The 15391-nt window shown below is 38.5% G+C and overlaps 1 protein-coding gene across 3 annotated transcripts in view; it reads right to left on the reverse strand.

Annotated features, from left to right (window-relative positions):
- LOC137046080 (TOM1-like protein 2) overlaps positions 1-15391 on the reverse strand; it is a 64491-nt gene that overhangs the window by 25439 nt on the left and 23661 nt on the right. For 2 of the 3 annotated variants that reach the window (XM_067423150.1, XM_067423143.1), the window contains exons 3-12: positions 11974-12052; positions 11740-11889; positions 8655-8789; positions 8408-8569; positions 7777-7893; positions 6339-6472; positions 6079-6121; positions 4501-4720; positions 4017-4134; positions 3602-3677 (exon numbers count right to left, since the gene is read on the reverse strand). In XM_067423150.1, coding sequence (XP_067279251.1) covers positions 3602-3677; positions 4017-4134; positions 4501-4720; positions 6079-6121; positions 6339-6472; positions 7777-7893; positions 8408-8569; positions 8655-8789; positions 11740-11889; positions 11974-12052 — 1234 coding nt within the window. Of the gene's footprint in view, positions 1-588; positions 655-3601; positions 3678-4016; positions 4135-4500; positions 4721-6078; positions 6122-6338; positions 6473-7776; positions 7894-8407; positions 8570-8654; positions 8790-11739; positions 11890-11973; positions 12053-15391 lie in introns of all 3 variants that reach the window. The other variant, XM_067423136.1, reaches the window with a different exon arrangement.

The following is a 15391-nucleotide window of genomic DNA, read 5'->3' on the forward strand; positions in this document are numbered from 1 at the left end:
TTTTGTGCGCAAAAAAACTAAATAACGACTTATAAAGAGATGGCCGATTTCAAAAAAGTTCTTCCTAAAGCCTTGGAGCTTAATGATTAATGAATCAGCGTATCGATTCATGATTCATGAATGACACCGATTCATAACAGTTCGAAGCTTTACGAAGGGGTGTTTTGAAATCGGCTATCACCATACAAGTCATTATTTAGTTGTTGTTTTTTTACGCACAAAAACTATTCTTGTCGCTTCATAAAATGATTGAAGAGCCGCTGTAGTGAGATGGGCTTTGTAACGACATCTTTAGTGCCTTTATGGGTCTTGAGAGAGGAAATGACATTGTGGCCAATGGAGCCATCAGATTTCAACAGAAATATCTTCATTTGTGTTCCGAAGATGCGGCATGAGGGTGAGTAATTAATGAGAGAATTTTCATTTTTTGGTGAACTAACCCTTTAAAACATGCAAGTTAGCTCCTCCGCAAATCAAACCAGGCCTTGACCAGGCTTCTCCCTTTTACTGTGGATGTGTTTTAGTGGTGGTGGGAGGGGTCAGGGCTGGGTGGACACAAGGGGACAGTGGTTCTGGTGAAATCCTCACCATTCCTTGGGTAATGAGCCAGCTGTCTATGGGCTCCAACTCAGCGTTTGGACCTTTTACATTCGGCTAAATCAACAACAGAAAACACCTTACACACGTGAAGAAGAGCAAAGCACCCACCCCAAACAAGCACAGAGACACGTGGCCACCTCCATCTTCAGGAGAACTGAAGCGGGTGCCGTAAAAGGCAAGATTAATGTCATTCTGAGTCAATGAACTAAGGTAGATGGAGTGGGGAAACAAAAAAAAAGAGGGGGGAGTGTAAACTTTGACCCATGGGCTGATTGCTATACATTGCACCTCTAATCCACGACAGTTATGTAACCTTGGTCGATTTCAACACAAAGCATGTCTGGTACCAAAGATTCAATCAGTCTAAAATGATTTCCTAATATCACTCTTGAAGATTTCCTAATAATTATTTATATTAGTCAATTTAAAAACCTGGATGACCAATAATATGGGTGATTCTTGCCTTGGCAATTATGAATAATAAATATTGGATCTTATTTTGTTCTCAGATCTATACTTTTTTTCAGAAATAATTGCAAACTATACAATTATTAAATAAAATCCTTTTTCTTGTGTATGTGATATTCATCAGGGCGATCTGTTGTTATAGAGTGCAAATGCCAGGTTCTGTAAGTAAAAACAACATTTTCTCCACAGGAAAATAATATTTTAATGATATCCTTTAAATACAGACCGACTGTGAGCTGCGAGGCTGTTATTCGATGGTATTTGCTTCTGTTGAAGCTGCCAACTCGCAAATTATTTTTAAAACAAAGATTTTTAACGGCATAATTCGTGGTGAAAAATGACATTACCCATGAGGCTGTACAGAAAATTCCACCAATCAGTCGCTTCAAGCAAAACACATAAAAAGATCTTGTTAGCTCCGCCCACTCACACAAAGCATCGTGAAAGTCTAGAATATTTAAATTTATATGCATATTTGGCAATAAACGTAAAATATATTGTTTACATATTTTTTCCCATCATTTTTTATTTGATTATGCAGCGCAAAGCTTCATGGGATTGTAGTTCTTGTACACTGTTTGTACTTTTATATTTTCATCCGATTTTCAAATCCTTATTTGCTTCACATAAGAGTTTATAGTGTTAGGATTCACCTCGTAGCTTTAGTTCAGTAGCTTAGTAGTTTACTAGCTCATAGTCTTGTTTAATGGCTTAAAATGTTTAAATGAAGACTTTTTGAAATCCCAATGGGAGAAATTAATGGGGAAAAAACTCCCAGAATAGTAAAAAAGGGGCATGCACAAATGCACTCTATAACAATGGGGGGCATTAAAAGAATGAAATTCAAGAATTTTGAGATATAATGTATGCTTTAATGATTACATATTAGAAAATAAATAGTTTAACAATACTGCTTCATTGCTGATTAATATTTGAAAAAACTTGGTCTACCAAAAAGTCCAACGTGCAGAAAAAAACATAAGGAAATTGTACATAAGGAGATTATTTAGCCTTTTTATGGCAAGGTTTGGTCAATTTGTAAAATTACATATAGTGTGTCTTCCCAAAAACTTTAATTAATTAATAATTAATGGAGTTAAATAAATTTAAAAGCTTTATTTTTAACTTTATCTTTCTTTTTTCAATAAATAATGATTAAAAGGGTGTAGTACACATTACATATTAGAATGCACTAAATCCTATTTTTATAGTTATTAAATGTAAACTATTCTTGAAAATAGTTTGACACTATAACATCGTAGACACTGTAATTAGTCATTGATCCTTAAACTCTATTAGATCCTTTTAGCATACTTCTGGCATTAAGCTTAATGGTGGATAATACCAAACTTCAGAATGCTACTGCAGCACAATAACTGTAGTTGTACTTTGTAATGAATTTACATAACATGTGCTCCTGTGCAGACAGCTACTAATATTTTTCAGCCAAGCCACCCCCAAGCTAATCTGCCAGCACTTCTCCAGTCCAATCTGGGCATTAACAAGCTGTGGCATGATAAAGACTAATTGTGACTATGTCATTTAAGACCTCATAGTGCCAATAGGAGTCAGCAAGAACAGGAGCATTTTTATGCCAAATGTGACTGATTGACATGCAAAGGTAAAGGACTATTTAAGGGAGAGTTAAATTGAGTGCTGCAGGGATGGCATATTTTTGTAGGCCAAAACCTGGAAACAAATAAGCTCGCACTTCTGGTTCTATTGTCCTGAAGGTAAACTCACTAGTCCTATGCTCATTGTGTTTATAATCCCGCTCATTGTGTTTATAATCCCGCTCTTGCACACTATTATAACTCTAATTTTCAGTTTTTCTGCAATAATCCAAAAGCCAATGGAACAATCCTATTGGGTTTTTGCTGAGGGAACCAGTGTGATGCTACTGTAGGGTTAAGGGGGTCGCACACCGGACGCGGAGCTCGGCGGCGCGCCACGCAGCGTCTCAGGTATCGCACACTGGACGCGCACATTTTAAAAGGCTACGTTTATTATACATTTCCCCAAAATATGTTTAGACTTTATTCAAGCTGTTGAACTCAGAATGTAAAACAAATGTGTCTTGTAGCAAAGGTTGAAATCAGTATACCTTAACGATAATATACTTTTAATATAAAGCCTTGAAATGGCGCTCCGTGGCGCGGCAGGATTTAGAACAACTTCCGGAGTCGCCGCGGACAGGTGCCGAATGCTGCCACCGGTGTGCGTACACTCATTAAAAACAATGTGTTGGAATTTTAAAGACGTGGCGCGCCGCCGAGCGCCGCCGAGCTCCGCGTCCGGTGTGCGACCCCCTTTAGCCTACAAATACACGTCATACCTGCACCACTCTCTTTGCCATTCAAGAAAAGTATGATTTCCCATCTTTTGGGAAACGGTGAGGTCTACAACAGCACACTAAAAGTAATAACATGCGAGAACTGAGTGATCAGAAAGACTCAGCCATTAGCACCACACAAAACCCAAACCCTTCATCACTATTAAAATACAGAGAAACAACATGATGTAGGAAACTCACCCCAGTGGCATTTTGCTGTCTGATGTCTAAAGCAGATGCCAGGCCAACCAGAGCCTGAGGTTCCTCATATATAACACTGGAAAAAAAGCAAAGACAATCGTTTTTAATGTGGTATAGACTTTTTGTAGCACCGTCCCTTTTCAGCGCTGCACTGTATTTCCACAGATCTTACGGATTTATGAATGAACCGCTCGTTTTAATATCTTCCCGGTCTATTGTATTTGGAATGACATTCGCTTCAAACTTTACAATGCTCATGATAACTTTTCTTTACAGTAAGTAAATCCACTTAACCAGCTAATCACTCTTCGACAGCAATGCTATAGAAATATACAGAGCTACCTCAAAAAAGATGGCTGCGTGCTTGTTTTTCTATAACTTCTACAGCCATGGTAGTGGAGAAGTGGACACTCACTTTTTGCGCTGGTCAGCCAGCGAGCTGGACCTGGTGTGGGCGAACATGTCGAAGTCATCCTGAGGGTTGTGAGCGGTCAGAGAGCTGAGAGTGCCGGTGACACTGTCTGCGCCAACATCTACAGGAAGTAAGTCAACTTTAAGTTGTATAGAGGAATAGAAGTAACATATCTTTCACTGTACACCAATAAAGAAACGTCAAATACTTTTGGTTGCACATAATTTTACAGTATGTGCACTTACATTAACGTACAGTGTACTTGCCTAAGAATGTACTGGTAATCTAAGGTAAATACATGGGTTAAGATTAGGTTTGGGGGTAGGTTCAGGATTTGCACCTAGTTATTACCCAGTTATTGTAATTAACATAGTAAGTTCACAGCACATGCAGTACAGCACTATAAAATAAAGTGCTACCATACTTTAAAAAAATATATATTTGTATTAAGTTGTCATCCTAAATCAGATGTGTTTGAGATCCTCACCAAGTCCTGCCAGCTGTGTGGAGAGGGAGGCTGTGTTTGCAGCAGCAGCAGCAGGAGGAGCAGCAGCAGGAGGAGCAGCAGCAGGAGGAGCAGCAACAGGAGGAGGCTGCAGGGTGGATGTGGGCGTATGAGTGGGTGTAGCGCTGACCCGAGGAGTGACCACTGCTGGAGAACCAGGACCCAGATCTATTAGATTATCCTCCGAAGCCTCGTTCAGGACCTGTGCATTCACAACACACACACACACACACACACACGCACACACGTACACAAGTACACACACACACACACTAAGTTAACGATCAGCCTTCACCTATTATACTGGCATCATGAATGAATTGGCATCATGATGATAATTCAATTTGGCGCAAATATTAAAAAAAGCTAATTAAAAACCAATTCAGTCGTTTTTGAACACGACTGTATTTTATTTGTTATTTAAGTATTTAATTATTATTTAAGTATTTTATTTGCACTGCATCATGTTCAAGCTATTCAGATTAATATACGTGTAAATAGTTGGTAAAAAAGATTATTATAAAACCATTACTTATATTTAAACTTATATCATTTATAATCTATACCTATACATACACACACACACACACACACTATATTGCCAAAAGTATTGGAACACCCCTCCAAATCATTGAATTCAGGTGCTCCAATCACTGCCATGGCCACAGGTGTATAAAATCAAGCACCTAGGCATGCAGACGCGCTTCTGCAAACATTTGTGAAAGAATGGGTCGCTCTCAGGAGCTCAGTGAATTCAAGCGTGGTGATAGGTTACACCTGTCCAATGAGCCAATTTGTAAAAATGGAAGCAATTGGGAACAACAGTAACTGAGCCATGAAGTGATAGGCCACGTAAAACCACAGAGCGGGGTCAGCTCATGCTAAGGTGCACAGCGCCCAAGAAGTCGTCAAAGTTTCTGCAGAGTCAATACCTACAGACCTCCAAACTTTGTGTGGCCTCAAGAATATCTCAAGAATAGTGCGTAGAGAGCTTCATGGAATTGTTTTTCGTGACGTGACATATCACGCTTCTCTGTCTGGCAATCCAACGGATGAGTCTGGGTTTGGTGGTTGCCAGGAGAACGGTACTTGCTTGACTGCATTGTGCCATGTGTAAAGTTTGGTGGATGGGGGGGATTATTGTGTGGTGTTGTTTTTCAGGGGTTTGAGTTTCAGATTTTTTTTAAATGTAAAATCTGAACTTGCTACAGAATTAGGGCCTATAATGTGTGTGTAAAAGGTAGGAAAATGAACACTGGAAATATATAATACTGGGGAATAGTATTTTTATGTGTAGGGTCTAGAGCTCAAATGTGAAGCAATACACATTCTACATGACAGTGATGCCTCATACTTGCCTCTCTCAGCTAAGCATCATGCAAACAATAAAATAAAAAGCAAAAGCAAAAACAAAAACAAAAACAAAAACATGAGCATGCACTTAACAGACAAATCACAAGGTATACATGTACCCTAAAAGAAACAATACTGACAGAGACATGGGCTAAAACAGTACCTTTTTTTAATACTGAGAGCAAGCGTTAAGAAAGCAGTACTTACTCCGTTGTTTTGTGCAGCTCTGCCTAACCTGTATCTCTCATACCTGTTGGAACACAAGAGCGCTGGTGAAATATCAAAAACACTCATCAAGACGGAGATGAAAGTAATGCTAATGTGCTTTCAGAGCCTGTGCGCTCTTGCCCTCAAGCGAAGCAAGTGAAATCAAAGGCAAGACTGAGCTGATGCAGACTCGGTTCCTCTGAGAGCTGCCAGATAAAGGCTGATGAGCGAAACTTTTGGTGGCGGACACCTCTGCTCACCTCTCGTAGCGCAGGAAGATGTTGTTTAAATCGTCGTTGGCGTGCAGCAGCTCTTCGGTGACCTCTTCGTTAGACACCCGAGAGATGAGCTCCACTATCCTGTGCTGCATGGCTCGACACGTCCTGTTCAGCTCCTGAGGCACATCATGCTCTTCTTTGATTTTACTCTTACATGAAAAATGCATTAAGGACCAACCAAAAACAAATATATACTACACAAACATATAAAACATGGGTTCATAGACATGCAATAGGCTAGATGAGGGGATTCTTGGTTTTAAAATATTGTACTGTCACACCCTCTTGTGGTGACGTGTAGATTCCTGAGTAGGTATTAGAGAGACCATTCAGCCAAAAATGACATAATTTACTCTCAATGCGTACCCGATGTAAATGGCTTTCTTACTTCAAAGATTTTTAGGTAAATAATCCATCTATGTGAGTCCACATAATGCAAGTGAATGGGTGCCGCTCGGTTGACACTTGAAAAACCACACACAATGTATTTACAGCTGGTATTAAGATGTGCTTTGGTCGCTCGGATCACAAGTAGATGAGGGAGACACATTCCTCTTCACACTGGTGTTTTAATCTGTCTCTTTTGTCCACTTTCAACCACTTCTGCCCTGTGTCTTTGAGGGGACTGTCTATAGCCGGGTAAATGTATGGGCTTTTTCAGATTTTTCGATCTAATGGATGATATAAACTCACAAATTATGCATGCCCGGAGATGATGGAAAAACACATCAGCTTTTCGTTTCTGCTCTGACAGCCGCAAAACCAGGCGAACGCTGTGAGTGTGTGTTAGAAATCAGGAATAGAGGAAGAACATTGTGCTTAGGATGTTTTTCATCTCTTCCTGACAACCTATAGGAGCTATCGACTCACTTAAAAGTCTCTCAAAACACATTCTTTTGCTAAAGCATTTCTTTGATTAATTTTATTGTTGTATTTAAAGATCTGCTTTCTAATATGTTGTTCTATTTGAGGTCTTTATTTCGTTTTATTATCTTATTTCTATTAAATGTTAATCTTATTTCTATAGGTGTATGCATTTTTTTCTCTCTGCATTTCTATTCAGTAAAGCACTTTTTAAGCACTGTTTTAAAAGGTGCTATATACATAAAGCTTTACTTACTAAAGAAAACTAATATTGATCTGGTTAAACAGTTGGACAGTCAACAATGGCCCCCTCGTTTCCACTTCTTTTCAGAAGATTGATAACGTTCTCTGTGTATAACTTTTTTCGCAACATGCCTCGTTTTAAAAAAGACATGAATAGGTTTAAAATTCAATTGTATTCACTTAAAATACATTTTCTTTTGTTTCCATGTTTGTTTCCGGTCCTTGAATCAGTTCAGATCCCTGGTAAAAATACAGCATCATTTAAACATATATTCTTTGTAAAGGAATGAGCGTAGTGGGAAAACTTTCAAACCTGGAGTAGTTCGAGATCAGAGGCGTTTTCTTGGCCCGGCACCATCTCTGTCAGCATCTCTGACATCACTTTAATATTCCCACGCACAATGTCCAGCTCACTTCTCAGTCTTGCGATCTGTATGAGCAAACAAAACATTTCAAGACATTACCAAATGTTTTTAAGCTTTGTGGTTTAAAAAAACTAATTATTTTAAACCACTAAAGCACAATAAGCAGTGAAAGACAATACATTTAGTCTCACTGGACTGAGAGCTTTTTGCCGTGGCATCTAATTGGGCTAGAACGGTTAAATATTAATGCCTGAAATTGCAAAATATATTTGCAAGTAAACAGTTATGTCTTAAGTGAACTAAACTGTTGAGCATAATGAATCTGTACAGTTGGTCTTTAAGTGACAGCATCCAAAAATGTACCTGCTGTCATTATTAATGCTAATCAAACAACAAAAATAGAGAGAAATTTCTCACTGCTCTTGACTGAATCGCTTGTATAACTTTAATAAGAATAAATGTATACTTAATTTACACAGAAAAACTGTGCAGTATTTTTATACATTTTATTATACATTTTATGTAGTATTTAAGCTTAGCACTGAATATAAGAAAGTCTATTCTCAGGTGAGTTGTGACCTGCTCTGAGTTTGCTGTGATCGAGCCAGATACAGCTGGGATCTGGGTTGGGTTTAAGTCGGGTGTCGCAGCAGCTGCAGGTTTAGGGGTCGCCTGAGATGCGGTCTTGGGCTGCGCGGGTGCTTTGTACTTGTGAATGCCTGGATCCACCTCTGGGACTCCCTAGAAATGACACACAAGACGAGATGAAGATAAATAAATGAAAACAAATATGCAAGAGCCCTGATAGTGGCCACGTGTTTCTCACCCGCTGTGGTGTATGGATGGGTGACAAGGCATCCAGGTCTGCCATGGGAAACTCAACTCCTTTCCTCTTCAGCTCCTCGTAAATGTGCACGACTCCGGTGAGGTCTGGGCTACTCCTGAACGCATCTGCCCAGGACTGGGGTGAAACACAAAGACTGGTCAATGTAGAGTGGGCAAGATGAGAGCTGTTCCACAGGAAATGGCTTTATATTTTACACCAAAACAGGTATTATAAGGTAAAAGTCAGACCATTTTTCAACCATTAGTAACACATGTGTCTTTGGCAGGTAACAGGACTCATGTATTTAAAAACTGAATTTGTTAATCACTGTTGCTGATGGATCTTAATGAATATACAGTAGCCACAAGTGGAAATCATTCAGGTCAAAGGTTAAAGTAGTGGTTCTCATCCCTTTTGACTGCAGGGCCCCCACTGTCCACATCCAATACTTCATTTCTCAGCCAATAACAACAGCCACTTACTCAGCATGATATCAGCCAAAATCGATAGTTTGCATCCATATGACTTTTGATAATATGCATCACATTAAGTATATTAGTCTGTTTATGTTTAATCGGTGTAATCCAAATGGATGGAAATACATAAATCTTAAATGTAGTCAAAAATATTTGTTTGAATAAAAACTGGCTCTTAAAGGTGCACTATGCAACTTTTCGTTCCGCTAGAGGGCGCCTATTTAAAAAAAAAAAAAAGGCGTAGTTTGTAGGGGTGTGCATTGGCACTGCCTTCACGATTCGATTTGATTACGATTCACCAGGTAACGATTCGATTCAATTCGATTCTACGATGCATTGTGATGCATCAAAATTCTACTGCACACAAAGCAAATTTTTCATCAGTCATGAGGCAATACAAGCAGATATTAAACAACAGGTTGTATTGGCTGCTATGTGTCTCCTGTATCTTTGACATAAAAGTTATTACATAAAATAAAATGTAATTAAATCAAATTAAAAAAAAAATGCAATTACCCCTTAAATGCATGACTGTTTCACCAAACATTCTTACATATTCAGGTCGTTAGCGACCCAGATCTATATTTAACATGGATAGACCTCTACCTGTCATGATAATATATAAAACTCCTGATTTTAGAGTAACAGCTACAGAAGAATAAAATAAAACCTATTTCGTTACCTTTTGAAGCTTGAAGGATTCAGTTTGAGCAGATGTTTAATACCATCCTCATCTGTCCTCGTCAGAGCTCGTATACCAGTATATTCAGCATCTGCCTCATATTCGCGATCTCCAGCATATTCTCCAAACTCATTTTCAATGTTTTCAAAATCAATATTTTGATCACTGACAGCTTCTTGACCACATCCATCATCAAGAGACAGTGACACTAACATATGATTGTGTTTAGTACTTGCTCTCTGAAGTAAATCACTAACCCATTTCAAGTTTTGCAGATTATTGTTTCGTTTTCTGTCAGAGGTAACTATGAGTGAAACGTCACTTCATCATTGCGTATCAGACATTGCCACCTTGTGGAATAAAGGGGAATTGCACATAATCGATTATGGCACTTTGCCGCATCGATGCTGAATCGTTCATGCCCCGCATCGCGATGCATCGCCGAATCGATTATTGTTGACACCCCTAGTAGTTTGATGACGGCAAGTTTGAGCGCAGTATCTTGGCATACGTGGGCTTCACCTCACAGCCGGCGGAGAACAGGACTCATGCAGAAATCATGTTGATGGATGCGGTTATTAACGTTACTGTATTATGAAGCAGAGCAGGACCGAGTGTTGTGGAGCTGAGCAAGGCCGCTGGAGCGACTGTTAATGAGATGAACAACACAGGACTCATGAGCAGCGGGACTTTTATTATGACGGGACACAGTCGCCGGGTGCCGACGCCATTTCCGCTTTTCGGGTCATGAGTATGAGGTAACGCTGCTCTGTTTATCATATTAGATACAATTGACCAAATTTCTTACAATGTACAAATAGTTGGAAACCTTTGGGATATTGTAAGTACTCCACTGAACAAAATATACAGCACTGGCCTAGTGGTTTTTGGATATTGTACTGCAAAAATACTACATAGTGATTTTTTTTTTATTGGTTAGATTTTTTTGTTTTTAAATAATCTTAAGTCTTTATAAGTTCTCTTGAAGGGTTAGTTCACCCAAAAATGTCGTTCCACACCTCGGTTCATCTTCGGAACACAGTTTAAGATATTTTATATTTAGTCCGAGAGCTTTTCTGTTCCTCCAATGAAAGTGTACTGTCCATGTCCAGAAAGGGAATAAAAACATCATCAAAGTAGTCCATATGAGACATCAGTTAGTTCATTAGAATCTCTTGAAGCATCGAAAATACATTTTGGTCCAAAAATTAAAAAAACGAACAATTTATTCAGCATTGTCTTCTCTTCCGTGTTTGTTTTCAATCTGCAAACAAAGATTCGAAAGGTCATGAATCAGCGGATTGATTCATGATTCGGTTCGCGTGTCAAACTGCCAAACTGCTGAAATCACGTGACATTGGCGATCCAAATTCTGAATCAATCCGCTGATTGATAACCTTTCAAATCTTTGTTTGTTTTTAATTTGATGTTTTTATTCCCTTTCTGGACTTGCCTTTCTCTCTGACTAAATATACAATATCTCAAACTGTGTTCTGAAGATGAACGGAAGTCTTACGGGTGTGGAACGACATTAGGGTGAGAGAATTTCGTTTTTGGGTGAACTAAGTTTGGCTTTCAGTCAACTAGACTTAATCCCATTGCAATCTTCCTCATAGGGCAGGTCCACCAGACCTAGTTTCCAGCCCCAGTGAAAGTGGCCATCTTCAGAGGCAGTCCTCAAGCCCTAACGCACACCCCACACCCATTCTGAATGCAGCAACAGCCATCAACAGTGGTTTCTGAAGGCCATTATAGCTTAAACCACTGGTGGTGGTTTGAGGAGAGACCCCTGACATGAGTGTAAAGCGCTTTGGGTGTACACTTGTACATATAAAAGCGCTATATAAATGCCTCATTCATTCATTCATTCATTCATTACAAAGAAAGAGCTCAGGGGGAACGGAGCCATTCGCCTCACTCAGTTCACCTGAATCAGTGCCAGCACTTTATCCTGCACTATAGCGGGAGGGTTGGTCTTCGGAGTGATGATTTTCACCATGACACCTTCGATGAAGTCTCTGTTGGCGATGTGGACGTGAAAACGGTGGCCACAGTTTTTCACGCAAGTCTCCAGCACCTAGAAAAGACAAGTTTAGACAAGTCAAAGCTTGCAGATAACAGTATGAGCACAAGGGGTTTATGTGAAAGTGAGGGAACTCACAGTTAGAGCCAGCATCACTTCACGGAAGTTCCTGTTGCCGTTGAGTCTCTTTTTAACTGCGCGCATGGCATCTTTGGGCCTGTGGGGGCAAACGGTTTAGATGACTTGAGGATAGACTCAAGTTTTTTTCTCACCAAAAACGGCAACTATAATGATATACCTATATTACCATCCACATTAATAGACGATAACGTTATTTTAATTCTAGGTGTGTGCTTCAGTTATTAAGTGTGTGCTTCAGTTATGTTCTGCCATAATTGCAGTGCGCACTTTCAACAAAGGAGGATTTGATTGGCTTGGACTCCACTACTCTGGTAAGGTGCGATCTCATTACCTAAAAGTCAATTGTCTGTTGTCAATAGCATAGTGATGTTTGAAACACAGCTTACACAAACAAGCAGTTTTCTGTGGGTCAACTCATCGGATCTGTGTAACCAACCAGAACATGTTGCGACATTGGTTGCAACATTTTTCGTCCTTGCGCGGGTTTCACAATCACATGGATTCCTAATTGAAATTACTATTTCGGTAGCAAAAATGTGTAGAAAATTTGGGAGGAAAATAGGGAATAAAAAAAGTGCGAGAATTATTGGTTATACTGGTTATACTATATACTGGTTCGAAAATATGTGAAATTAGTAGGGCTGTCCCTGACTAAAGTTTTTTCTACTGGACCAGTAGTGGTTCATTTAAGCCATTAGTTGATGATGATTAAGTACACATTTATATTAGGCTATTTTGATTACTTGAATATATACTGAAGACAATTCTAAACAAGTGTTTACATAATACATTAGGCTATTCCGCACTCAAGCGCACCCATAAAGCTTGCCACAAAGAACAGCAAAAGAAATATCAAAAATGTGTCAAAAAAGTGTCAAAAATACCAAGGAGACATTAATTGTTTATTAATAAACTAGCTTATTTCTTTGTCATTACCGACTACAAAGATGAAGTTGATGATGCTGACTCGCCATGGATGCACCAAGAGAGAAATGTTTGTGTCATACAGATACTATTTCTATTAGACTACTATTAGACGTGCTCTAGTCCATGATTAGCGCCATGATGAGATCGTCTGCTATATTTGCATATTATTTATTAAATATATGCAACTGGTTGTTGAAACATTGATCAAAATTAATATACAATTTATACAAAAAGAAATTCACTTTAAAAAAAAGGCTTTCTACAAAACAAAACTTAAAGAAGTGGTCAAAATATTTTCTGATCTATCATGTCTTCCGTCATTTTGTGCATATTATAATGTATCCTATACCCATACTGTTCCGTTTTTGTAATTAACAGATGAAATATGAAAAAAAATGAATGGCTACAGTATAGTGCAATACAGGGAATCGAATTTCATGTTGGAGCGGGATTTGAGCGAACGTCATTTTACTGGTGAGTGGAGCGTTCATTTGGGCCATGAGTGATTGAGTGGAGTGCACTGGCATAAAGCGTAATAATGAGCTGAGCGTCACACCGCTCCGCTTTGCTCACTTGCTCTGCTCAAAAGTCAAATAACCCCCCAACATTTCTTATATGTATATAAAAAATAAATAATTGAACACATATTTTAACAATATATTTAAAAAAATCTCATAACATATTAAATGCAGTTTTATTTTCTCTGTATAAGTCATTTAATTGAATTGCTACCAGCCCTATAGTGTCTTATTCAAATGTAAGAATTCAGCCTAGAAGAATGAAGTGAAAGACGTAACGTACATCATTAGGAAATAAAATCCCTTTATAAGGTTAAAAAACCTTTATATTACTCTTGGTAAATATGACAAATATGCAGATTTAAATGTGTCAAGCTGAACGCTGATGAGAATATTGCTTATATTTACACCATTCCGGACAAGCAATTTTTTACTCGGACATTACTCAGTGAATGACCCATTTTCTTGTCCAAAGGACAACCACCTGAAAAGAGTTTTGATGTCAAGCCCTGCTAATGCATTTGAATGATTTTTTTGCATCATAGACTTTTGCATCTGTGTTTTGTATTTCAGCACAATTATCATCAACCATAATTATCCAGGAGCGCAACTATCCATTTTATAACATTCAATTTAGCAGAGCTGTGAGTTCAGGATAGAAGAAAAACAAACAAATTTTGACTAGACACAACCAGCGCACCAGCGCTGAAAGCCATTTTACAAACACACTGTAATCAAGGTCAGGAAGTCCATCAACTCTAAGCTTACACAAGCAGCAGCAACTGGGTTTGTTTTTCCTGTAGGCGTGATCAAATCTCCCAAGTCCTCCCAAGTCAGAGAACAATGTCATCTCCTATAAGTTGAACTCATGTAAAGACATTTTCACTTATGCACAAACGAATGGGAGAAATTATTCTCAAAACTACGCCAAAGTTAAAAGAACCAATAATATTTTTTTTTAACAGAGGGCTACCAAGATGGCTGCCAACTGACTTGTCTTAAAGAGCCCTAATCACGTTTTTTTCAAATATTCCCATGCAATGTCTATTATAGCCATTTGTAAATGTATGTAAATGGTCTGTAAATCCTCACCCATGACCTCATGAGAAAGTAAAAGTTTCCATTTTATGTAGTCTTCTGTTTTATACTGTGATTTCAGACATACTTACTTCACATTCTGTTTGTCACCAAGTAAGTATATAGTAGGGAAGAATGCGTTTTCAGATAGAGCCATTATGCGCCGTAATAGTGAAGAGGAACTATAGTAATAATCTTTTGCATTATGGGAAGTACACAAATGGCAGAAGTGAAAAACAAAAGTAAAGGGGGGAAAACCTTATTTGGGAAATTAAATAAATGTACTTGAGTCCAAATGTACTCATTGGCATATTCTACTTAAAGAGCATATTGCAGGTAAACAATTTTTTGAGATGAACATATAACCTTGTATGAAAATGCCATATGAAAAGGTAATCCAGGATTAAAAATGTTTTTAAAAGACATAAGAGCACAAATTTAGCAGATAAAGTGGCCGTTTTGTAAAAAATGCTGTTTTTTCAACATTGCGTCATATTACGTCACGAGAGGGAGTCGTCTGCCTAGCTCTGCATTGCCTCAGTGCAGAATAGGCTGGTATTCTGTAGTAATCAGTGTATTTTCGGTAGTTTTTCTATTTTAATTTATCATTGTCATGGAAAGTTATTGTGTCCAGCCTGTCAGGACATTGAGTCCACAGGTTTCCTAAAAAAAAAAAGTTATAAAAGCTGCATTGTGGCATTTTGTGCAGGTGAAGACACGGGACTTCACTTCTGCATCTGCTTTGACACACGCGGTGGTGTGTGTGTGTGTGTGTGTGTGTTTTCACTTTACATAGCGGATTATCAGCGATATGATGAAGTTTAACATTGCAATACTCATGTAGTTAAAGGATAATATTAAATGATTAAACACCTACATGCCGATGCTTCTTT

This window comes from Pseudorasbora parva, chromosome 2 (genome assembly GCF_024679245.1).
Source record: "Pseudorasbora parva isolate DD20220531a chromosome 2, ASM2467924v1, whole genome shotgun sequence".
Lineage (NCBI taxonomy): Eukaryota > Metazoa > Chordata > Actinopteri > Cypriniformes > Gobionidae > Pseudorasbora > Pseudorasbora parva.